The sequence below is a fragment of the Solea solea genome, chromosome 8 (genome assembly GCF_958295425.1).
Source record: "Solea solea chromosome 8, fSolSol10.1, whole genome shotgun sequence".
NCBI classification, from domain to species: Eukaryota; Metazoa; Chordata; class Actinopteri; order Pleuronectiformes; family Soleidae; genus Solea; species Solea solea.
This window is the reverse complement of record NC_081141.1, coordinates 6,393,810-6,418,449: the sequence shown is the minus strand read 5'-3', so window position 1 is coordinate 6,418,449 and position 24,640 is coordinate 6,393,810. Positions and strand designations below refer to the sequence as shown.

Below are 24,640 nucleotides of genomic sequence, written 5' to 3'. Positions count from 1 at the left end.
AGCGCCTGACACAGTAATTACAGGACTCACCTTCAGAGTGTCCTAAAAGTCCAATATCACAACATATGCATCTGACTTATTAGACTTGTTTTTCCACTATTTGGAGCTGTCTCCCCTCTGTTTCTCCACACTTTTATTCATCTTTTATTGGTGGTAAAAGTGTGTTGCTCTTTGGATTGAGAGACCTGTTTGATCAGTCATGAAACGAAGCACTGTACACCACAGCAGGCAGGAACAGAACACGCGTGCTGTTTTCGCAGACTCTCAGTGGCTGGCACAGATTCATGGGGTAGATTCATGTCAGTCACAGGTTAAACAACATTATCTGATTTAATTGAAAGACAATTGACAGGAAAAGACCACATGCCGTGTGTTTTATGACCTCTACTGTTGGACGTCCTCTCAATTTCTCAACTGTTCATTTATTGAAATCTGGTCAGGGCGGATTAACACAACACCAACTTTGTTCTTTCTGCTCTCTTATGTTATTCATCTATATATCATTGACTTCAAAAGCCTTTTGTATGAAATATCTGCAGCATATAACAACATTAGTCTTAAAGGTAGAGGGGGTGACATTTAGTATTCTTTTTTGGTAGAAATTGCAACCTATAAGGATGTTTGTATATGTGTAGAATTCCTTTAAAATCGAAATTATTTTGGCCTTTTATGTGTAAATTTAGGCAATGTCCTACCATTACTGAGGCTGCCATGATTCTACGGCAGCTCAGATGGACAAACCAGACAGAGAATGTATAGTATTTCATATTTTGAATACCATCCTTTATAATGTACTTAACGTTTGGGAAAGAGGTGAGTGATCTGCAGTCTCACCATTAGATGGCACTAATTCTTACTCACCGGACCTTTAAAGCAGTGGTTATTGACTCGGTGCAGTTTTTTGTGTGAGTTTTTGCTACTTGAAGGCAGTAAAGCAAACTATACGTTTGATATAATTCAACACAACATAATGATATCAGAGGTTGCGCTAGACTTTTTCGTTGTCTGTCATTTTGACTGACAGGGTCATAAAAATCCCGTCATAATCAATTATTACCGGTCACTTTAAATGATAATAATGACATATTCAATTGCATTGTTCATATTGCAGTGGAATATGAACAGTTAACCTGTGGCCTAAACGCACAGTCTCACACCTTCCTTCTGGTCCACATGGACTTAAATCGCGTGCCTGCTTGCGCGTAGTTGCGCGTGGTAGGAAATCCCGCAACATGCGCTCCTTCTGCACCAGTGGATCAGCTGCACCGGTCACAGACGCGCTCCAAAGCCTCCTGTACATAGCTCTTTAACATGCTGTCAGCACTACAAGGATAGCGAGATGCATTGAGTACGGTGTCCAGGTCAGAAATTATGCTCAGATGCTCCGATGGAAATCTTTATTTTGTCGCACAACATTTTTCTATCCTCCCTCCTCAGCCAGGAGAACTCCCGCTCCCACTGAACTCGCCTAACCTCCTTACTGCCGCTTCCTCGCTCCGCTGAGGCCAAGGGCTGAGTTTGTCCTTCATCTGCATCTATCCCTCTTTTTTCACCTCTTTTATCAACATAGTTTTTAGGGGTGTGAATTGCAATCTGTCAAAATGACGGATGGCTCTCAGATTTTTCCGTCGCCGTTTTAAAAAAACGGTCAATGACGGAAAATATTCGGTTAACGCGACCCCTGAATGATATATAAAATCATGGTTTTGATGGATCAACATTTATCATCCACTTAAAGTGCCAAAGTATTAGCATACCCACAGAGGAAGTAGCATGTCTCTGTGGTTAGAACATCATTTAACGGTTTAATAACACACGATGTGACTATTGTCCTTTGTTTCCCACAGAGGCTTCCTACAACGAGACCCCTCTGCCATATAGATATGACCTGGAGCAGTCAGAGGAGCATCAGCCTCGCCACGACCCTCTGTCCTACACTGGATCTCCGTCCTCCTCTCCGCGGCTCCGCTCCAAAAGCCGGAGTAGCCGAGACACCCAGTCCTCAGGCTCTCTGGAATCCACACTGTCGGTAATACTTCTGTCTTGACTCCCAGTCAACATGTCTGACACGTTTATTGTTTGTCTGTGCTGCTTCTTTTTTCCTCTCTGCTGCATTGTCCTTTACTGCTTTCTCTTTGCACCATTCAACACGCGCTATGGCTACTTTGTACTCTGTAGAATATTTGTAATTATAGTGCCTGGTGTTGTATGACTCTTGTCTGTCTTGATATTGTTCCTCCTTTGTTGAGTTAAACTCATGGCAGTCTTACTGCAATGGTTTCACGTAATTACACCCATGTTTCCCATAAACCTTGTGCTTCCTTGTTACCATGAGGTTATGCTTCTTATTCTTATGCTGTGGTGCGTTGCTGCAAGCTTGTTGGGAGCTCTATAACATATATTATTTGTTTTGTTCAATTAAATGAACCACACGATTTTCTGTAAATCCTCACAGGAGGCAATTTATGTCAAATGTAATGTGGAGACAACCATTCTTTTCATCTGGATTGTTTATGAGCTATAAACAAGAGCAAATAATTAACATTTCCTTCAAAGTCTCAAGTCAAATAGTAAAAAGTAAAGAAGATTGAAACCATATTGTAAAAGGAATTGTCAAAATCAAAGCCAAAATAGCCATTTTCTTTTCCTCCCTCGGTTCTAAAACGCGGCATTTCCCCTTGATGCAACATGGCTGTTTATTGGTTTTCAACAGTTTTGGACAGCACAACAAACACAGTAGCAACCATAATGTGCACATAGTAAACAAAAACAAAGGGGAAAATCATGAACCCGTCATAACACGCTCACAGACACATGCAAACAAGATGAATAAGATATTCATAGTTCAGCATGTAGTTTGTCACTGTATCTTATCGTCTCCAGGTGTCACACATTGCCCATCTCCTTCTACCACATTAAATAATGATGGTTTTTCAGTTGAGCTCTTTCTTATTCTTGCATTGCTTTATTTTGTTCACATTTATCTTTGGTTGTTGTTTGTCTGTCTTTTTTCAGAGGGTTTCAGTGTATTTTCCTCACACTGTGTCCCATTGTACAGGCTGACCAATTAGTTGTACAGTTTAAAATGAAACATCTTTAAAAGATAATATTAATTTTACCTCGACCATCGCACACAGGGCAGTTAAAGAGGAAAAGGGGAATTCTTTCTTAAAGTTGAATAGATGTCCCCAAAAAGTTTGAAGGCTCCTCTAGACATTATACAACTGGTCTGGTTTCTCTTGCTCAGTGTTCCTCTTCATGATGAGTAAGCTAAAATGTGTAAAATCAATGGAATGTCCCTTCAGGGAAAAACACCAGAATGAATGCCCTTCAGCAAGGCATTAAAACAGCTGCTCCTGCCGAGTTCATGATGCAGCGAGCATATGGCAGCGTGTTACAGTGATGCTGAAAAACACTGGATACGCTCAGCAAACATCATGTGGGCAAACAGATGTTAAAAAGAGAACTGGCTCCCCTCCCCCTCTGGCCTATCTGTGGTATTCCCTGCCATGATGTACACACTTGATGATCTTCAAAGCCTCAGTCACACTGCTTTCTTTATCTGGTTAATATAATGGGAGAGCTCAATACCGTCCCTCCAGCCCCAGTGAGTATCTTGCACTTGACATGATAGCCTTTGCCAGGATGACTGATGGATTTGACCTTTTTAGGAGGAACAACCCCTTTTACTAGAAACACATTTGTCATCGTTAGAATGTTAGGATTCTGCGTTGCAAGCCTCCTGGAATCTGAAACATCCACAGAGTTTAATCAAATGTGGTCTGTCCCAACAACAATAATATCTGCACCCAGCGGCTGAGGAGCAGAGGTGTGTGGGTGGGTTATTATTAAAGAGTTACACTTCACATATCACACGTCAACCTGTCTTCTCTTCTTGTTTTCCAATTGTTTGCTCCTGGCACTATGTATGTGTCAGGTGGACTTGGATCAGGAGAAGGGACTGGAGATGAGAAAGTGGGTTTTGTCAGGAATCCTGGCCAGTGAGGAGACCTACCTCGGCCACCTGGAGGCCCTACTCATAGTATGTGCAACTTAAACTTAAAAATTCACACACACACACACACGCACGTACACACACACTACCCCCCCCAAAACAAATCTAAACAAAAGATGGAGTTATTGATCCCAAATTTGGACAATCTTTATGTTATAGCAGCCATTCAGCTTATGATTAAAGTCAAATTCAAAAATATACAAGGATGAAATACAAAATAAAAGTCTAAATATAAGAATAAATGATATAAATAAAAAACACTAAACAAACTAAGGTAATACTTTCGTAAGAACAATGCTACTTCCTTAGCATTACTGTGCTACTTTCCTAGACTTACTTGAGCTTGTATGTGGCTTACTTGAGCTACTTTAGTCAGCACATTTTGCTTGATATTGCCATTTAAATGACATTGCTGTGAATGTACAGTAAGTGTTGATAGAATATTTCAAAATAACACTCCTTTATTAATATGTAGTACAACACAACTTTGCTGAATTAAACATAGTGTTGGTCTGCTAGGATGTAGCTTATAACATTAGCTAGTTAGCTAACTTTTGCTAGATGTTGTTGTTTTACTGTCCGAAGTCCTAAATCATGTCACTCAGTTAACAACCTTGTTAAGCCAGAGTTTAGCAAACAACTGAAACTGTAGAAGCTTAATGTAATTTATTTTATTATTTACATTTGTGCTTGTCCTACTGTAACCTGTTACAGCAGATTACTAAGCCAGTTTTCTCTACACTGTAAGGCAGTGTTGGCTAATGTTACCAAAAGCTACCTCATTAAAACATTATTTAAACTGTGCAATTGTTTCATCCCATTGCCCGTGGGTTTTCTGTTGAAGATTAATGACGTTCTTCATTTATTCGTCCAGCCCATGAAGCCTCTGAAGGCTGCTGCCACAACCTCCCAACCAATGTTGACCATTCAGCAGATAGAGACCATCTTCTTCAAAGTACCAGAGCTTCATGAGATCCACAAGGACTTCTACGACGCCCTGCTACCCCGAGTACAGAAATGGAGCCACCAGCAGTGTGTGGGCGACCTCTTCCAGAAACTGGTACAAAGATAATATTTTTTTAACTTAATCAGGGCAGTCAATAGAGCAAAAGGTATCATATTGTATCCTCACAGGCCACTTTATTAGGTACAGATGACTCTTAATAACATGGCACGAAATGCACGAAAAGGTGTGGTCTTGCTCTGCTGTAACCCATTTGCTTCATGGTTCAACATGTTGTGCATTCAGAGAGGATCTTCTCCATATTTTGTTTTTAAAGAGTAACCTTTCATATGTTTTGCACCATTGTCTTACACACCAGCGATGGTTGTGTGTGAAAATCCCACTACATCAGCAGTTTCTGAGATATTCAGACCAGCTTGTCTGTTACCAACAAACAACCCACATTCAGAGTGACTTAAATCACATTTCTTCCTCATTCTAATGTTCGGTTTGAACTTCAGCAGGTCGTCCCACCATTAAAATTAAACATATCATCTCAAATGTGTTATGGTAATTTACAGTAGCTTGTCTTCAATATGTTCAAGGTGTTAATTTGTAAGAAAACATGTCATGACAATGTTTCAGAGACAACATAAACCTGTTTTACCACTTCTTTTGACCTAACTTGAACACAGCAGCATCACGTCAGGCAAACAACCACAAGGCAGTGGGACCAATGGAATACTCAGTATCCAATGAGTTGATTTGAATGAAATGTGGTAGTTGTTAAATTATCTAAAACTTTTACCTTTGCTTAACTGAATCAAACGTTTTAAGAAGTCAACCACATTCAACTGAGTACAGTGAGGCAACCCCTTCAGCTGCTTTAAATCCTCCTTTGGATAAGAACACCCAGCATTAAATAACTTCAAACCTGACAGTGTCAAATTGCATGTTGGTTTTTGATCAAACAGACTAACATTTGTCAAGATGGTAACTTTCAGAAACTAATTATAGCAGTCGTCAAATGCCATGCCTTGATCATTAATGATAGCTGGGAAGAAGGGAGACTTTTAGGGTTAAAAAAGGTGGGAGTCTTTGGCTGTTAGTAATACTCAGTGCACACATGAGTAGACTGCTTGGAGTCATCTCCCGGCCAGATAAAAGCCTCCCTACGCCACATGACAGGCAGTATAAAGGAGAACAAAACGCTCTATAGGAGGTCGCTGAATAAGAGCTACCTCAGTGCTGCTGAAGTATAAAAAAACACTCATGCAATACATGGATTTATGTGTAGACATGTGAGCCAACATCATATTTCACAAATGGTATTAATTCCTTCTGCATAACTAGTGTGCCAGCTCATACTTGAGGCTCATCACAGCAAACCCAGTTAAATTCATGGCCCTAATAAAATCTATCTTTGCAGTTTTTGGAATAAATCTAACCAGTGCTGTCTTCTTGTCTGCTGTAGGCCAGCCAGCTCGGAGTGTACCGGGCCTTTGTGGATAACTACAAGGTTGCTGTGGAGACGGCGGACAAGTGTTGCCAGGCTCACGCTCAGTTTGCACAGATATCTGAGGTATGAAATCATGCCATGCACAGCAGGACGGCAGCAGGCGAGTGTTTGATGTTGTACAGCTGCCCACGACAAGTGATGACAGAGCAGTTTTTTTTCAGCAGTGCAAAGAGCCATGCAGCTTTTTACAGTGGTGCTGATTGTGTTAATTGCACCGTGGGGCAGTTGCTGTGAGTTAATGACAGTATATCTTTTCTCACAATTCCCTCTGTTGTTATCTTCCTGCTAGAATCTCAAGGTCAAAAGCACAAAGGACTGCAAAGAGCAGCCAGCTAAAAATTCACTGGAAAGTAAGTAGTGAGTGAAATGAATGTCCAGCCTCCACATTAATCAATATACGCTAAAAGTAGATGAGCTGACACTCTGCCTGTTCAACTGACTCTTCCTCCTCCACAGCCCTTCTCTACAAACCCGTGGACCGAGTGATGCGCAGCACACTTGTTCTGCATGTAAGTCACTTTGCCTGGCAACAATCTGACAGATATTTTCTCTACTCTGAGAGTTTGGGGAATTACATTTTTCACATTTTGTTTCTATTCCAGGACCTTCTGAAGCACACACCCTCCAGCCACCCAGATTATCCACTGCTACAAGACGCCCTGCGCATCTCACAGAACTTCCTGTCTAGTATTAATGAAGAGATCACGCCACGCAGGCAGTCCATGACAGTAAAGAAAGGAGAGGTCAGTGTGATAGTCCCACTTCACCACAGCAACTCCAGGTTGATGAGGTATTTTTTGCAAATAAAAATCAACGCTGCACAAATCTATTTTAATTAGAATATGTTTTTTAGTACATAAATCAACAAGTGGCAACTTTCCCTTCATATTGGCAGCCAAGACTGGATTTGCTACCAAAGGGCCCCTTTGACATGTTTCACTGGGAAAAGCACATGTTTTACTGATCACATGACTAATTGATCTGATTAGTTCATATAAGGCAGCATAGTGTGACATGTTGATGTCATTATTCTGCCTCTGTTTGGTTTTCATGAGCAGAATCAATGCTATCATTATTTGCTGGAAACAGGTTTTGTCTAGAGGTACCTGACTGAGGTAGTGTTTGTGTGTATACAGCAGCAGAGCAGGGATGAGTGGGGGTGAGAGTTGTTTATTCTGTTGTTTATAATTGGTGAACGGCAGGGTTTTTTGAGCAGTAGAATTCATTTCTGAAACTTTTGGTGGGTGTTTATTTGTGTTTTCAGTCATACGCGACTGCAACTGTCTTCCTCGAATGTCCCCGTGCCATTCAAGATCTAAACACTACTGTACAGAGAAACACGGAGAGAGTGATGTATGGAGCTGATAAGACTTAAACTAAATTGTGTGAACTCATTTGAGAATGGGTTGAATAGACAATAATAGACATTTGTTAACACAACACCTCTAGTTAGCTAGAGCACTGGAAAAATACAAATTTGACCTGACGACAAAACCTGCATTCATTCAGAAATTCAAGATAATATCTGACTCTAGTTTGTGCCATATCTTTACCGTTGACCGTAAAAAGTTCACAGCACAAGGTGTCTGGAAGCTGCAGTAAAACAGGAGTGTGACTCAGGTCGTGGCTGACTCATCTCTGCCTGTCTGCAGTAGCTGTGGAGGAAGTGGTGCGTTGTGGAACCTTGTGACAAAGCCCTGTGCTACACTGGAGTTGAGGCTGTTCGTGTCACAAACCAGGAAAACCAAGCAATTACCTCTACGCTCACTCCCATCCGTCCCTGCCACAGTGTCAACTCTGCTTCCCAGAAATGACCTGCAGGACGCCTTTTCAAGTTCTTTCTAACCAGGCTTTTTATACAGGGTGTGTACCAACTTAACTATGCTTCCTGACTCCATCAGCACACATCTCAAGGCTCTGATTCAGATGACCTGGCTGAGAACTTCCTCTGTTTTTCCTAGGAACTGGCCCGGCCCACCAGGGTGGGATATTAAAGCAAAGAAATTTCTTGGGAACGTTCTTCTTTTTATTGTTTAGGAAGTCTGAAATCCTGTGGGCAGATTGTGATCAGCTCTTCAGTAAACGTGCACCCATTGTTGATGCTTTGCATCAGATGTGCCTGTAATTACCAAGTCCATTTAAAACCCTTGTGTTTGTTGAGCCTCATCTTTTTGTACATGCCTCAGTGCTCAATGCCTCATCATGCATAAAAAAAACAGGAGCAGATTACAGTGTTGGAAGGGTGTTAGCGCTGTGCAGAGGCACCATTTGTTTTTCCATTGGAAAATTGACTATTTGTGCTCATGCCTGTGTCACCAAACAATAAGCGGATATAACCCTGCCACCTCTTTTTGAAACCAGGACAGTAGCGAGCATGTTTGAATGTTTGCAGGCCACCAGAACTGAGAGTATGCAGAGGGAAACCACGCTGCAGTGATTTCCTTGTTTTTGTCAGACTGCGGACGGTGTGGTGGTGCAAAGTCTCACATGGGCACTGTCACTGTAAACAGCCTCAGCCTTGAGGCAGGGGAGGGAATTCACGCTGCAGCAGGAAGAGCTTGTGTCATCACATCCATCTGTAATCTCAGTCTGGAATGATTAACCGAAAAAAAACAAATAAAATAACCAATCCTTCATCATCAGATCATGAGAGTTGCAACATTACATCAGTGGGAACATATTAAGTATGTTGACTTTCTTGTTTTGATGGCATCACCAATGATTTATTGCTTTGTTTATTTTTTATCTGCTCTATGAGGAAGGATAGCATTTATCCAAAAGCAGTAGCATCACCACAAGCTATGATCATTCATAGCGTCTGCAAACATCAGCAAAAAGTGATTGTTCTCAAACCCTGTATTTTAAACTGAGCGTCAGTGTAAAACTTTATAATTACATACTGTGCCTCCGGCACTTCCTCATATTGCATCTATTTCCATCTGTTGTGGCCTCATAGCGGTTGAAAACATCCCGGTTGTAACTCACAGCTGATGACATGATTTCTTCTTTGGCCTGTGAGCAGAACCGTCAGCTGCTGAGGGATTGTTTCATGGTGGAGCTGGTCGAGGGTTCCAGGAAGCTCCGTCACGTCTTCCTCTTCACCGACCTGCTGCTCTGCACCAAGCTGAAGAAACAGGCGGCAGGGTGAGTCTGGGTCAGCGTCCAGCCGGAGGTTAGAAACAGCGGCCTGTGACCCAGAGGATCTGCCGGTTCAGATCCCAGGCATGCTGGGGAACAATCGCTCCACCCAACAGACATTACGCTTTTTTTAAAGGTTGACTGTGCAAAAATGAGTCAGTGCATAAAATACATCTAAACATGTTAGTCTGAAATTTTACTAAATTGAATTTCTCAGAGTTGGACTAACACAGAGTTTGCATGTTCTCCCCGTGTGTGCGTGGGTTTCCTCCTACAGTCCAAAAACATGCAATATTGGAATTAGGTAAATTGGACACTCTAAATTGACCGTAGGTGTGAGAGTGAATGGTTGTTTGTCTCTATAATATGTGGTCTTGTGATGGACTGGCGACCTGTCCAAGGTGTGACCCTGCCTTTCGCCTTATATTAGCTGAGATTGAGCCCCTGTGGCCCTCATGTGGAGGATAAAGTGGTAGAAGATGAGTGAGTGAGTGAGTGAGTGAGTGAGTGAGTGGACTAACACACTGAGATAGTGCGATTGGGAGTAGAGCTATTACTGCATGTATACTTTCAGGACCTTCAACGTGGCGGCCTCCACAAAATAAGACCTTTGCCTAAAGTGCATACATGAAAAAAGGCTAATTCTAAGGCTTCAAAAAAACACATTATAAACCATACAAACACCAAAAAGCCTTCTTCATGTTACACACTGGACTTTTAATAGCCCCATTAACAGTGGGAGATCTTCTCATCAGGCTCAGAAACTTTGTGCACAGTTGTATTGTTAGACTCACACTGCTTAAAGGGATGGATTTTTTTGAAGAGGTTCTTGAACATAGTCATTGTGTTAAATACAGCAAACAATGTGTTTTTGAAAGGAAGACTGTATAAAGTGGAAAATGATGGACACATTGTTTTACTTTTACAGCACAGCAGAACAGCTTTTAGTGTAACTTTAACAAACAATTCTGGTGAAAGAAGGAGGACATTCTCATGTAAAGAAAACAGGCTACTTTTAAAAGAATATAGTGACTAAATGCACGTATCTTGTACTCCGACAGGAAAGGGCAACAGTATGACTGTAAGTGGTACATCCCACTGGCTGACCTGACCTTCCAGACCATCGAGGACTGTGAGTCGACCCCCATCCCTCTGGTGCAGGATGAGGAAATCGATGCCATGAAGATAAAAATTTCCCAGATCAAGAATGAGATCCAAAGGGAAAAGGTGAGTTTACACAAAGCAAAAAACAAAACACAATACAGGAAGTCCAAAATACATGGAAAACATTACAGTAGTCAACAAACTTTAAGATTAGCACACTGTTAATGTTTGTCTGCAGAGAACTACCAAGGGCCCCAAGGTGATTGAGCGTCTGAGGAAGAAGTTGTCAGAACAAGAGTCTCTGCTGCTTCTCATGTCCCCCAACATGGCGTTCAGAGTGGCCAACAGAAATGGAAAAGTGAGTCAAAGGAAGTCAAAGGTTCTTTCTAAACAACCCAACAATCCAGAATTTAGACCGATGAAATGTTTCTCCTGCGTTACAGAGATAAACATTCTGTAGAGATAACTTCTGTGACAAACTTGTCATTGTAGCCTCTGCTGCCCTCTGCTGCTGAAGGTGTGTACATACAGTATTACAACAGATTTTGATTTCTTTCCTTTCAGGGTTTCACATTTCTGATCTCGTCCGACTATGAGCGTGCTGAGTGGAGGGAGATCATTCGTGAGCAGCAGAAAAAGTGTGAGCCATCTTTTTAATGTTAGATTACTGTTAATATAATATAAGAGCAACTGCCTTTTTTTTTTTACCATTGAATACTGTCAATTTATAATGTTAGAAATGTGTTCATTCTGTATTTTATTCTGAAGTCTGTGTGTGTTTGTGTCTCGGCCAGGAGGATTTTTAATCTCAGTGAGGCTTTCCTGGTTAAATAATAATAATAATAATGATAATAATATCCTGCAGGTTTTAAAAGCTTCTCTCTGACCTCTCTGGAGCTGCAGATGCTCACTAACTCATGTGTGAAGCTCCAGACTGTTCACACTATTCCAATGAGCGTGAATAAGGAAGGTATGATTCACTTCACCTACTGCACGTTTTAGGATTTGATGAATCTTTAATATCACCTCTTTTTGTTGTTTGGTTTTTAATGGCTTAAACTCTTGTCTTTACAGATGATGAATCTCCTGGTTTGTATGGCTTCCTGAATGTCATTGTCCACTCTGCATCTGGCCTCAAAAAGAGCTTAAGTAAGTTGCTTGTTCCCCTGGGATTTTAAAAAACAGAATCACATCAGTGATAATGGTAAATGTCACATCATCCTGTGGGTGGGGCCTGTCTTCATCTGCTTCTCCCTCCCTGTCCCGCTGTCAACTGGGAGCACAGCTGCAGGGGAACAAGAGGGATTAGCAAGGAACACTGTGTACAAGCCCCCTTAAAATATGTCTTTGGCTTCTCAAATCACCGCCTGACCCTGCTTAAACTATTGTGCATGTTGTATTCTCTTTCTATGTGAAAGGCTAGTCAGGCTGTAGTCAGTGGCATGTTCCAACCAGCTGGGGGTTTACTGCTATTCCAGTAGATTTGTGATGGTACTAGAAGGAAGAGCTGTGGTAGGACTCCAATAGATAGCAACTTTATTGTCCTCATAGGGAATTAAACAATGTCAAGTCTTACATGTCACGCAAGGTAAAACCATAGCCTATATAAAAATGGATGTAGCTTAGTAGCAGACTGAAGTGGTAGTCAGCCACCAGGGGGTAACTGTGCTGGTCAAATTGCAAGTTTTGAGGCTTGAAAACCATGTCCGTTTTTATGTCGGCTATATCAATTCCATACCATTACACTCATCAGCCACACAAAGACTTTAAAGCAGTAACAGTTCATATTTAAGAGGACTTTTTTCTTTCTCGCCCACTAGACCTTTATTGCTCTCTGGAGGTGGATTCATTCGGCTACTTTGTCAACAAAGCCAAAACACGAGTGCATAGAGACTCAACAGAGCCCAACTGGAATGAGGTGAGTGGGCTGCTGTGTTTTAGGAAGCAGAGCACGTAACTTTATGACATGAAAAATAAAAGTAACATGTTGTAACACTGGGCTGTAACGTACACTAGCATGACTTTGCTTTCTGCTTGTGTGATTAAAAGGAGTTTGAGATTGAACTGGAGGGCTCTCAGACTCTGAGGCTGCTCTGCTACGAGAAGTGCTGCAACAAAACCAAGCAGAGCAAAGAAGATGGAGAGATCACGGACAATATCATGGTCAAAGGACAGATAAAGGTACGGAGACAAACGTCACATCAAAATCTATTTTTGTCACTGTGAAATTAAGTGTACGATCACTTTTAAATGAGACGTTTGTTTTTTTTTAGACTTACAATAAGCCTGAGCATGTGTACTTGAAGCCATGTTTCTACTCGAACAGACAAATCAGCCAGAGCATGCGTTTCACCTACTATACTGTATAAACAAAGAAGAACAAAGGCTGCCATCGCCTTGATGCACTTGTGAAGTGAGCAAAGGAATCCTATGTTAGTTGCACTCTGTAGTCTCACCATTAGAATTCTTGTACAGTGGAATTTTAAAACACTTTTAATACCAATTCTACATTTTGGACCAAACCATCATCAATAAGTAAGAAACTGGAACATTCTATAAATATATATTTTATACTGTGACACATTACATTAGGGTTCTAAATATTAAGGTCTGAGACTGTATGTATTCAGTGTCAGGATGTGTATGCGGCAGTATTTGTTAACGCTAATTTTCTGTTACTTATCAGCCGACCTTTACTCTGGACAGAGCCAGACTGTCTCTTCCCAGTCACTGTGTATAAAAAACAGTCTTTACCAAAATCTCAAACTATTTTCCACCAACGTCTCTCACAGATGCACTAAATGTTTGCACTCGACCAAAAACTTACACAAATCAATATTGTAGGACTCATTGTGACCCTGAATCTTTCTGGTTCCACGAACAATCCTTGTGGAGTGAGCTTGGTCCTCTTCATGACTTCAGTACCTTGACAACAGTGTTGTATTTGCCGTCCTGAACACAGGAGCTTTTTTTTGGCTCCTCCTGCCCTGCGCGGCCTCCATCACTGTAGAAAAAGAAGACCTCTGACAGTGTGTTGTGAGGGCAGATTAGACGTTTGGCACTGAGCACGACTGAGTATGACAGGGAGAGAGAAAGAGAGAAAGAACAAAGGGTTCCCCTGCTGCCTGGACAGGACGGCCAAAACCCTGGAGTTTACGAGGAAAAAAGCGTGTGAGTGCTGGCAGTCAGTTCAGCCACCTGTCACATAAAAAACAAGCTTCTGAGCCGTTAGTTTCATTTTGCCCGTTCACCTCTGACACAGGTGAACTTAGTGGGCTCATGGTTTAAACAGTGACATAAAAAAGCGTTAATCATAAGTGATTTCAAAATAAGTGATGAAGACAAAAAAAAATGTATATATAAATAAAAACATAAAGAATAAATAGTACAATTGAAAATATGTAGTATATGAATTACAAAGAATACAATTTACATCAACAATCATTTTATTGGCTTTCAAGTTGCAATGACGTAAAATCCACTATTGTAAACCGTAATTGGAAGAAGAGAGGGTTTTTAATTTAATTTAATAATGTTGGGCAATAGATCCGTAATAATTATTGCAGTATAATGTTTAATATAACAAACTGTAAATGAATCTAATGTTTATGCACACATTACTCTTGTTTTTAATAGGGTTAAATACCTGTGTGAAAGGTAACAGTTGATATGTATCCATGATAAAGACGATGTCCATGCCAGTTGTGCTGTTAAAGGCTCAGTCGTGCTAATCATGATCATGTTAAGGCTGCCTGAGAGGCACAGGCACAAAGCACAGTGCTAATGAGGGTAGGAGAGGATTCTCAGGAGTTAATCTCCCAAATCCATCTGTGAAGTAGAACAACGCAGAGGCAGCGTGGCTTTGTTCCTGCTCTGACTCCCACTGGAATGAAAAGATTCGGAGTCACAACAACGCAGAGACATCAGGGTGACGCAGAGAGTTTTGGGCCGCGTCAGTCACGTTCATCAGGATTCCTCCTCAGAGCAAAGGCACAGATGGCAGGGCAAGAAGATTCAGGGAAGAAGGAGCTGCTGCTCCTGTTAGTGCAGCATTTGAGGACGTAGTGGTAACTCCTCAACAGTTGTTTATTTGTTTAGTTAGTGGCAGTCACATTTAAGAGCTGAGGGAGTCAGAGCCAGGGAGGATGAGTGCGAGTAATGAGGAGGAGAGTTTGGATCAGAGTGTAGAGGAAGAGGGAAACACAGCGAGGAGGAAAACGCAGAGTTCAGGAGCTCGTCTGTGGGACAGAGTCCGCAGCAGTCTGCTCAAACAAAAGGTAAAGATATAATCAGTCTGCACTGGATCTTCACTTGAAGGAACTACACATCAGGACATGCTTTTATTTCCTTTTAATGTTTGAAACCCAGTGTGAGTTCGACTCAGTGTTATGTGTGTGTTGGGATAATTATTTATTTTAGCATTTAGAAGCCAGAATTGTTTTCTTATTTAAAACTGTAGTGTGTTTTTTGTGTACTTTACAAATTTGATGCAGGTTTATAATAGTTTTGTATATGGTTTTAGTTTTTATTTCGTTTTGACTTTTCGTTTTTAAAATGAGTTAGTTTAAGTTTTTAGAAGGGGTTTGAACATTTTTATTAGTTTTTGTCTCAAATAGAACCTTTCAAAAGAAGAAAGAAAAAATAAACACGCTTCATATGAACCCAAAAGGTTATGAAATTAATTTAAAAACAGTTTTATAAACACAGTTAGTCATCGTTTTTTTTTTTTTTTTTTTTGAAATTATCTTTTCATTCAGAAAGGCAAGTTTCCATCACATACAATAAATACAGCTGTAGTCATTCAAGGTCAAAGGAAAGGATGGATTCAGAAAATCCTGATGATTTTGTCCATATTGCCCTTCTGGAATTTACTTTTACGGACCATTACTTATCTAGTTGAGAACAATAAACTCACAAAACAAAACTGGGGAGCGCACCATCTCAAAGAAACAAAACATCAATTAAAAAAAGGTCAATTTCACACAAAGCACAAATACAGTCAGATGAAATCAGATCTGATTGGTTTCACATACTCAGTCCATTTGGACCACACCTTATAAAATTTGTCTTTTTCAACTTTGAGAGAAAAGGAGATCTTCTCCATAATATAAATCCCATAGACAATTTCAATCCAATCATCAATGGTGGGTGGTTCTACTTTTAACCATTTCCTTGTAACGGATTTCTTACTGGCTGCCAACAGTATAGCCAGCAATTTTTTGTCTCTGTTGTTCCATGTTTCCAACAACAGATCGCCCAAATACATAGTTTCACATTTAAACGGAATATTTACATTAAATACATTTTTAATATGTTTGTGGATCTCTACCCAGTAAGATCTTATTACCTGACAGTCCCAAAAAATATGAAAATGATTAGCTCCATTCGACCCACAGTGTCTCCAACAAGCATCCCCCTTGCCCTGATGTCTTCTCTGAATAGGTGTAATAAAAAATCTTGTGGTGTTTTTCCAGCAGAACTCCCGCCACGTGTTTGACCCGGTCGAGACCCATTGTAGCTGGAATATATTCTCCCAGCTCTCCTGTGTGATCGTTACATTTACTTCTTTTTCCCATTTCTTTTTAATGTAATCTGTATTCTCCTGTTTAGCTAATTGTATGGCATTATATAACTTGGAGATAATTTTGTTGCCTGATCTGGGTTTAGTTAATGATAAAAATACCTCCATGAGCCCTGACTCACCTCTTCCTAACACCTCTTTAAGATTTTTGTTAAAATAATGTCTCACTTGTAGATATCTAAAGAAATCATCCCTTCCTAGTCCATGATCCTTCTGTAGGTCTTCAAAACTCCGAAATGTCCCTTTGTGGACAAATGAATAATAGGTAGTTAAACCTTTTGAGATCCATATCTTAAATCTGGCATCAATTCTATTTGGTGCAAAGTCTGAATCATAGGCACACCACCTCATCATTTTAGATGCTTCTCCTAATCTACAAATTTTTACTATTTCCTGCCAGGGTTTCAGAAAGCTGCCAGTTATAGAGTCTTCTGGAATTTCCTGTCCTACTTGTAATCTGTTATCACATAGTAGGGCTGTTATTGGGATTCCCTTTATTACCGTGCCTTCTATTTCCTTCCATGCTGCAGAGTATGTTGGTGAACACAGACAAACTAAAGGTCTCATTTGGGCTGCAAGATAATATTCCTGTAAGCAGGGAAGGCCCATTCCACCTTTTTCTTTTCTTAATTGCAGCGTCTTAAATTTAATTCTGGCCTTTTTCCCTTGCCATAAATACCTCGCTATTATTCTGTCCCATTCTAAGAACTGCTTAGATGGAATTTTGACTGGCAAACACTGAAAAAGGTACAGCATGCGTGGAAGAATATTCATCCTGATTGATTCTATCCGGGAGCTTAAACTGAAAAAGGGAATAACATTCCATCTACGTATGTCAGACTTTATTCTCGAACTTAATGGGCCGTAATTGATATCATACAATCTCGAGAAGTCTCTGGGCAGTGAGACCCCCAAATATTTGATGGACTCAGCATCCCATTTCCAATCATACCTGATCTTAATTGAAGATGGAGGGTCATAATTAAATGTTAACACTTGAGTTTTGTTGATATTAATTTTATAACCAGAAATGAAACCAAATTCCTCTAGCAATTTCATCAGATTTGGGAGTGTCCGTGTAGGTTGTGATAAACTTATCAATAAATCGTCAGCAAATAGAGCCAGTTTTTGCTCCCCTGAAGTCATCGTCACCCCCTTTATATCGGATCTCTGCCTAATCAATTGACTCATGGGTTCTATAAACAAGGCAAAGAGGAGTGGCGACGCACAACACCCCTGTCTTGTTCCTCTTTCCAGAATGAATGAATCGGTTAGATCTCCATTGATTTTAATTCTAGCTGTTGGTTTGTTGTATAATGCTGCAAATGTGTCAATTATAGTTGTATGGAAGCCGAATTTTGAAAGTACCTTATATAAGAATGACCACCTCACTGAATCGAATGCTTTCTCTGCGTCCAAACTCAATATCAGTGTCTCCAATCTTTTTTGTGTGACTTGTCTCATAACGTGCAGTGTTCTTCTGATGTTATCTTGGGTCTGCCTTTGTCTGACAAAGCGAGTCTGGTCCTTGTGTATTAATACTGGTAATATCAGTTCTATTCTTTTAGACAATATGGATGTGAATAATTTATAATCATTATTCAGAAGACTTACAGGACGATAATTCCCACATTCTGATTTATCTTTCCCCTCCTTAGGAATCACTGAAATCGTCGCCTCCTTCCATGAGGGGGGGATGTTTTTGTTTTCCAAAACCCAATTGAACGTTTTTAATAATGTTGGAATTAGTTGATCTTGCATTGTTTTGTACCATTCTGTGGGAAAACCATCTGTCCCAGGAGACTTCCCCCCTTTCATCTTCCTGATTGCTAATTGAATTTCTTCTTTTGTTATTTTAGATATTAACTTTTCATTTTGATCATCAGTGATCTTCGGGAGATTTATCTGAGCCAGAAAGGTATCAATCTGGTTGTCGTTGCTTGCCTGAGGTTGGGAATATAATGTTTTATAGTAATTACAAAGCACTGCTTGATTTTCTCCGGACTAGTTTCTATGTCGTTTGTTGCTGAGTTTTTTATTTTATGTATAGTTCTATCTGCTTGTTGTTTCTTTAACCTATATGAGAGAAGTTTCAGTGATTTTCCACCCACCTCATAGTATTGTTGCTTTGTAAAGAGAAGCTTTTTTTGAATTTCCTGAGTATTTATCTCATCTATTTCCTTTTTTAGTTTTTTAATCTGACATTTGTCGTCAGTTTTGAGAGACTTTGCATGTTCTTTCTGTAATCTCTTCAAGTCCTCTTCTAAGTTTTTAAGTTTTTGTTCCTTAATTTTCTTCTCATATGAGCAGATGGCTATTATTTTACCCCTAATCACTGCCTTCAAAGCATCCCAGAGGATAGGTGGAGTCACTTCATCATTATCGTTATTCTCCAAATACAACTGAATTTCACCTATCAACTTATCCTTAATAATTTGGTTATTCAGAATGTTTGAGTTCAGTCTCCAGAGAGTGGACTTCATCGTTTTTTTTTATAACTCTAGTTTTTATTTTTATTTCAGTTATGAAAATGTTTTTTCAATTTTAGTTTTGGTTATTTCGTTAGTTTTCATTAACTAGAATAACTTTGGCTCCATGTGACTCTTTCTGTGGTTATGTCTGGATCGTGTTTCCACGTTGAAATAATATGACGTTGTTTGTGTTGAAAGGCAGAAAAAAACGTATAATCACCAACAATTTAAAAACATTTTTAAGGAAGTTGCTTTTCACTGATTTAAGGATTATGCAAATTAGATGCGTGGTTTCATGGGTGAAAGAACATCTGCCATGATGTTGGACAGACACAGGTCTTAGCAGTGAGGACATGGTGTCACAATGTTCCTCGTGCCTGATCGCTGTAAGTAAAGGTTGGCAGCGTGGTATTAGTCAGATTAGTAGCATGAGTCAACACTGACTTGCCATATGGAGTTGAGTGGTTATGTGAGGCTGAGTGCACAAACTGTTCCTTTAACACTTGACTATTCATTTACTGATACCAAAAGTGAACTTAACTCTTTTATCACTTTAAATCTGATATGGTTCAAATCTGATCCTTTGATGCTGAAGTGAAAACGTTTGTTGTGTCTTTTGTTTGCTTTCAGTTGGATCCGCAGACTTTGCAAAATAAAGACTGGCAGAGGACGGTCATCGCCATGAACGGGGTGAGTGCTGACAAAACACACGTGCATCAACACTTTAACAAGTCTACATACGGTGGCTTTTCTCACATGGTCTGTAAATGTAATGTGTGACAGTGTTTTTGATCATAATGATCATAATGCGAAGGTAAAATCTTCCATTTCCAAATAATCTGGCTCCATTTAATCCTACACCTGGGTGTTTTCCTCCTATGGTTGCTACTGCAATGCTAACATCATCGAACGTCATCTAGCTTAAAGGTTTGGAAGTAAACATGAAACTCCTTAAAAGACCCTTGAAACACTGAAAAATTAAATAAAGTGCATGGACATAAACAGACATGGCTCATTCAAAAATGTCCAATGATAACGATCCAGTGTGAAACATTTAGGAAAGTTTATTGGCATAAATATAGTATAATATGAATTAGTAAAATAGACTTATATAGGCTTAGAATAAGCCTATATGCAAACAAGAAAAACAGCTGCTTTTAAACATGGATTACAAATGAGGAAAAGGCAGAGTCGGAAAGAAAGAAAGGAAGAGTAAAGAGAGTTGTGTTTACATCATTTCTGTGCAGTTCCTGAACACAGTTGTGAAATGGAGGGCCGAGCAGACGAGTCTTCCGTCTGTTGCAGTCTGCAGTCTCACCATTAGATGTCACTAATTCTTACACACTGGACTTTTAATATGCTGTGTCTCTCAGCTCTCTCTCTTTTTGAAGCCTGCTCAGTATCTCACACAGTAGATGCTGAAAGTTTCCTTTTTCTTGTTTCAGATTGAGGTGAAGCTCTCGATGAAGTTCGCCAGCAGAGAGTTCAGTTTGAAGAGGATGCCTTCACGCAAACAATCCGGTGTCTTTGGTGTGAAAATCAATGTAGTGACCAAGTAAGTGACCTTTCTCTGATGTCTTTCTTTTAGGTTCTGTGTGTCTTGACGGCACCATGTATAGAATACGTATGGCTACACTTGCATTATATCCTGGACGTGTATCACCTTTGTTTCTGTGTGTCTGCAGACGAGAGCGCTCCAAAGTTCCCCTCATCGTCAGACAGTGTGTGGAGGAGATCGAGCGACGAGGGATGGAGGAGGTCGGAATCTACAGAGTGTCGGGTGTCGCGACTGACATCCAGGCTCTGAAGGCTGCGTTTGATTCAAGTGAGTTCAGTGTGAATGAATACTGTCATTCTGCATTCAGGTTAGCAATAGTCAAGTATTTATTTAACTGATGTTACACCAGAGTGACCAATCTATGGGAGATGACAGCCTGGAACATCCATCCATTGTCTACATCTTTATCCTCCACATGAGGGTCGCAGGGCCGACATAGGGCTAAAGGCAGGGTCACAGGTCACCTGTCCAACAACCACTCACACACTCACACATCGGATGCGGACCAGAATCCTTCTAACTGTTAGTCAACTGTGTGGCCCGCACGAATAACATGAACTTGATTTCTTTACCAAATGTGGGCGGAAGCATCACAACAGCAACATTCACATGCAATAGCAATATAGAATGAATACTGGCATTTAAAGGTTTCTTATTTACAGTGATTTTCCTCCATCCTTTTTTGCTGAATCGATTTCTATAAGACTTATTGGCATTTACCTATTCTCCAATTCGTACTGTAGAAGCTTTATGTGGTATTTTAAACCCACCTGCAGCAATGCAGCATCGACTCTTTTCAGGAGTGACCTTCAGATCCTATAAAAAGTCCACTACACAGTAATCAGTGAGTGTGTGTGTGTCATCCACCGCACAGACAACAGGGACGTGTCCGTCATGATGAGGGAGATGGACGTAAACGCCATCGCTGGAACACTCAAGCTGTATTTCCGCGAGCTGCCGGAGCCTCTTTTCACCGATGAGCTGTACCCCAACTTCGCTGGAGGCATTGGTCAGTCATCAAAGGGTTGGGAGGACTTTCATGGATTTGCAGGGTGTGACAGTGCATTAATGTACGTTTGAATTTGCCCCGCAGCTTTGTCTGACAGTGTAGCCAAGGAAAGCTGCATGCTCAACCTGCTGATGTCTCTCCCAGAACCCAATCTGGTCACTTTCTTCTTCCTGCTGGACCACCTGAAAAGGTAACTTCCAAACGTTTTTTGCACGAAAAAGGCAAACCAGCCATGTCCGTAGTATTATTGATTTTATTATATTATATATTATATATATAATAAATCAATTTGATTTTATTGATATAAGTTGATATTTAATAAATGTTCAAATTACTTATTTGATTATGTTGTTGTGCCTCTGTTTGGTCTTCTAACAGACCTGATTGAGGGAGTGTTTGTGTGTATACAGTGGCAGTGCCAGGGCGGGTGGGGACAAAAAGAATGAATCCCATTAAACTGCTGAACGACTGAAGGACCTCTTTTCCAGCACAATGTTGCTGTAGCCTTTGTCTGTTGTGACATGAAAGAAATCACAAAGTCAAAATCTATAGCTGTTATATACCGAGAAACACAGTTTGTCAATGGCTTGAATGTAACCGACACGTGTTTTATCCTGAAATGTTTTGCACTTCAGTTTTAAAACATAATGAGTGAAAATGTACCCATCTGTTACTAACCACGACGGAAATCTGCTCTCAATCACTGCAGCGTGGCTGTGTTTGTGCTGACAGTGTGATGTTGTGATTATCTCCAGGTTTAATGGTGTTGTTTTTTTCGACAGGGTGACTGAGAACGAGGGCATCAACAAGATGTCTTTGCACAACCTGGCCACAGTTTTCGGTCCCACTTTGCTGCGGCCGTCTGAAAAAGACAGCAAGATCTCAAACAGCTCGCAGCCGATCTCCATGAACGACAGCTGGTCTCTGGAGGTCATGACTCAGGTACAGCACATTCAGACAGTCGTGTGTGGATCGTCTGTCTGTGAGGGTCTGACCACCTCTTATTTGTCTCCAGGTTCAAGTCCTTCTCTACTTCCTTCAGCTGGAGAGCATCCCAACACCTGACAGCAAACGCCAGAGTCTTCTCTTCTCCTCTGAAGTATAACAGGAACATTTGTTTATAAATGTCTCATTCAGGGGAAACACTGTCAGCTGGGCCACTAAGAAGATATTTGACTTAGGCAGCAGGGGGCGCCAGCAACACACTGTAAACTGGAAACAGCCACCACAACTAAAACTTAGCGTGTTTATTTCAAAGTTGAACTGCTGTGTCAGTAAAAGACATCTCTCTATGATATATGGACAATGTATCCTGTATTTTTTTTTATTTTATTTCACTTTGCTGTACTTTATAATTTCCCCCTGCCCTGTTCTGTCATGTCTGCTGTTGTTGGATTCTAGGGCTGCAACAATTAATCAGTTACTAAATTAATATTCAACTATTTTGATAACTGGTTCATCCTTTTTAAAACAAGCTCTCTGAGTTTTCAGCTTCTTAAATGTGAATGTTTTCTGCTTTCTTACTCCATGGAACAAATAATTAAAACTGTTTCATTTGAGAACATTGAGACATTTTATGGACCAAATAAGTAATCAATTAAAGGAGAAAATAATAATCAACAGCTTAATCGATTATTTAAATAATCATAAGTTGCAGCTCTATTGGATTTGTGATTTATTTCCATGCATGGCTGATGAATAGATGAATGATTCCCCCCCCCCAGAAATGTTTCATTTGCCAGTGCCAATGTTTCCTTGCTGAAAACCTGTATAACGTTTCAGTTTCCTTAATGTTTACACTCTTTAATGTTGTAGTTTTATTGAGTTGAGTTTTAATAGTATGAGATTGGAAAGGTAGTTACTACACAACAACATGCAGGCATGTTGACGTAAGCATTTGAGGCTTTATTGCTGTAGTTTGTATAGTCTTCTTGTTGAGTTTGCAGGCGTTTGAGTCAGTTTTCCGTAAGTTATGAAGTTATGCTTGCTTTGTTAGAGGTGGCACAGAGAAGTGACAGGCAAATCATTCCAGGCTAAGGCACAGTTTAATGCTTCCACCCATGGATTGTATTCTGTTTTGGGTCTAATTTTAATTTTACAGCCGTCTTTTGTCCAAATTCCATATGTTTTGTGTGCACATTATTTTTTAGACGCTGTCTAGTTTGATTTCAGCTGATGTTAATATATGTGTATTCATGTACCTTTACAGCACAGAGGCACAATGCTGTAGACAGGAGAGATGATCTGAGATACCAAATGTTTTCTCGTAGAAACCTTGAAGCACCGTGAGTCGTCGTTAACCGGTTTCTCATCCATATACGTTGTATTGTTTGAATCCTCTGTTAAAAAGGCTGTAAACAATTCTTTCTTTTCCAGAGCAACACACGTGTACATGTGATAGCACAGACCTCAGTCATCTGTGCTGCATCATTGTGATTCATGTAAAATAAGCAATAAGTCTTAGTGATTTATAGGATGAGCAGTGACCAGGGTGTCACATGCAGTGTGTGTGTATGAGTCATGTAAATAAAAACTTGATAACAGTGTTGAGCTTGAATACTTCTTCCTTGACATGAGTTGTTTTAATCCTTCTCTCCAGACTCAGCAGGGTTTCGTTCGTCTTTTATAAACCCAGCAATAAAAGTGAGTTTCGTATGCTGGCTTCTCTTTACTGTGGCCCCCTGCTGACAGGTCACACACCAGCTGTTCACTGTACACGTGTGCCTTGTAATGCAATGCATGCACATTGAGCATTTTCAGAGTGAGGAATAGGAGATTCTGACAAAATGTACAAACAAAACACAAAATAACACGAGATACAAACCAGGAAAAAAGAACATAAATTACAAATAATATGAAACAAATACACCTTCCTGATGTTTTTCCAGGATTTATAAATATAGCTGGAAAATCATTCTGTCATCATCAGTGCAGCACAACATTTAAAGAGGCCATTCTAAATATATAGATATATATCTATATGTATATCCATATTTGCACTTTTGCACACTGTACACAACAGCTATGTTTACAGCTTGTTGTATACTTTCAGGTGTATATTTATACTTTAAAGTTTGCATCCTTTTCTCTATTTTAAGAGAATACCTTTTTTTCTGTTTCCTTTGTGTCGTTTATTCTCTTGTTAATATTTTGTACTGTGTGTGCTTGTTCTGGTTGTCCTCCATTTCGTTGTACCTACACAGCAAAGTGACAATAAAGGCTATTCTATTCTACTCTTTTCTATTTTCACAATTAAGGTTTGAACAGAATGTGTTTTCCCTCAAATCTAAAGTATTATTGTT

At 40.1% G+C, this 24,640-nt stretch overlaps 1 protein-coding gene across 1 annotated transcript in view; it reads left to right on the top strand.

The window, feature by feature from the left end:
• Positions 1-23,881, top strand: part of si:dkey-91m11.5 (PH_BCR_vertebrate and RhoGAP_Bcr domain-containing protein) — a 38,186-nt gene extending 14,305 nt beyond the window's left edge. The window contains exons 4-25 of the mRNA XM_058636634.1: positions 1,848-2,029; positions 3,938-4,042; positions 4,890-5,075; positions 6,433-6,540; positions 6,767-6,827; positions 6,934-6,986; positions 7,080-7,220; positions 9,500-9,621; positions 10,677-10,842; positions 10,958-11,077; positions 11,284-11,359; positions 11,585-11,689; positions 11,794-11,868; positions 12,540-12,637; positions 12,769-12,900; positions 19,402-19,461; positions 20,217-20,326; positions 20,457-20,596; positions 21,204-21,338; positions 21,423-21,528; positions 22,121-22,280; positions 22,354-23,881. Coding sequence (XP_058492617.1) covers positions 1,848-2,029; positions 3,938-4,042; positions 4,890-5,075; positions 6,433-6,540; positions 6,767-6,827; positions 6,934-6,986; positions 7,080-7,220; positions 9,500-9,621; positions 10,677-10,842; positions 10,958-11,077; positions 11,284-11,359; positions 11,585-11,689; positions 11,794-11,868; positions 12,540-12,637; positions 12,769-12,900; positions 19,402-19,461; positions 20,217-20,326; positions 20,457-20,596; positions 21,204-21,338; positions 21,423-21,528; positions 22,121-22,280; positions 22,354-22,443 — 2,531 coding nt within the window. The 3' untranslated portion in view covers positions 22,444-23,881. The remainder of the gene's footprint in view (positions 1-1,847; positions 2,030-3,937; positions 4,043-4,889; positions 5,076-6,432; positions 6,541-6,766; positions 6,828-6,933; positions 6,987-7,079; positions 7,221-9,499; positions 9,622-10,676; positions 10,843-10,957; positions 11,078-11,283; positions 11,360-11,584; positions 11,690-11,793; positions 11,869-12,539; positions 12,638-12,768; positions 12,901-19,401; positions 19,462-20,216; positions 20,327-20,456; positions 20,597-21,203; positions 21,339-21,422; positions 21,529-22,120; positions 22,281-22,353) is intronic.
• Positions 23,882-24,640: the final 759 nt, after the last annotated feature.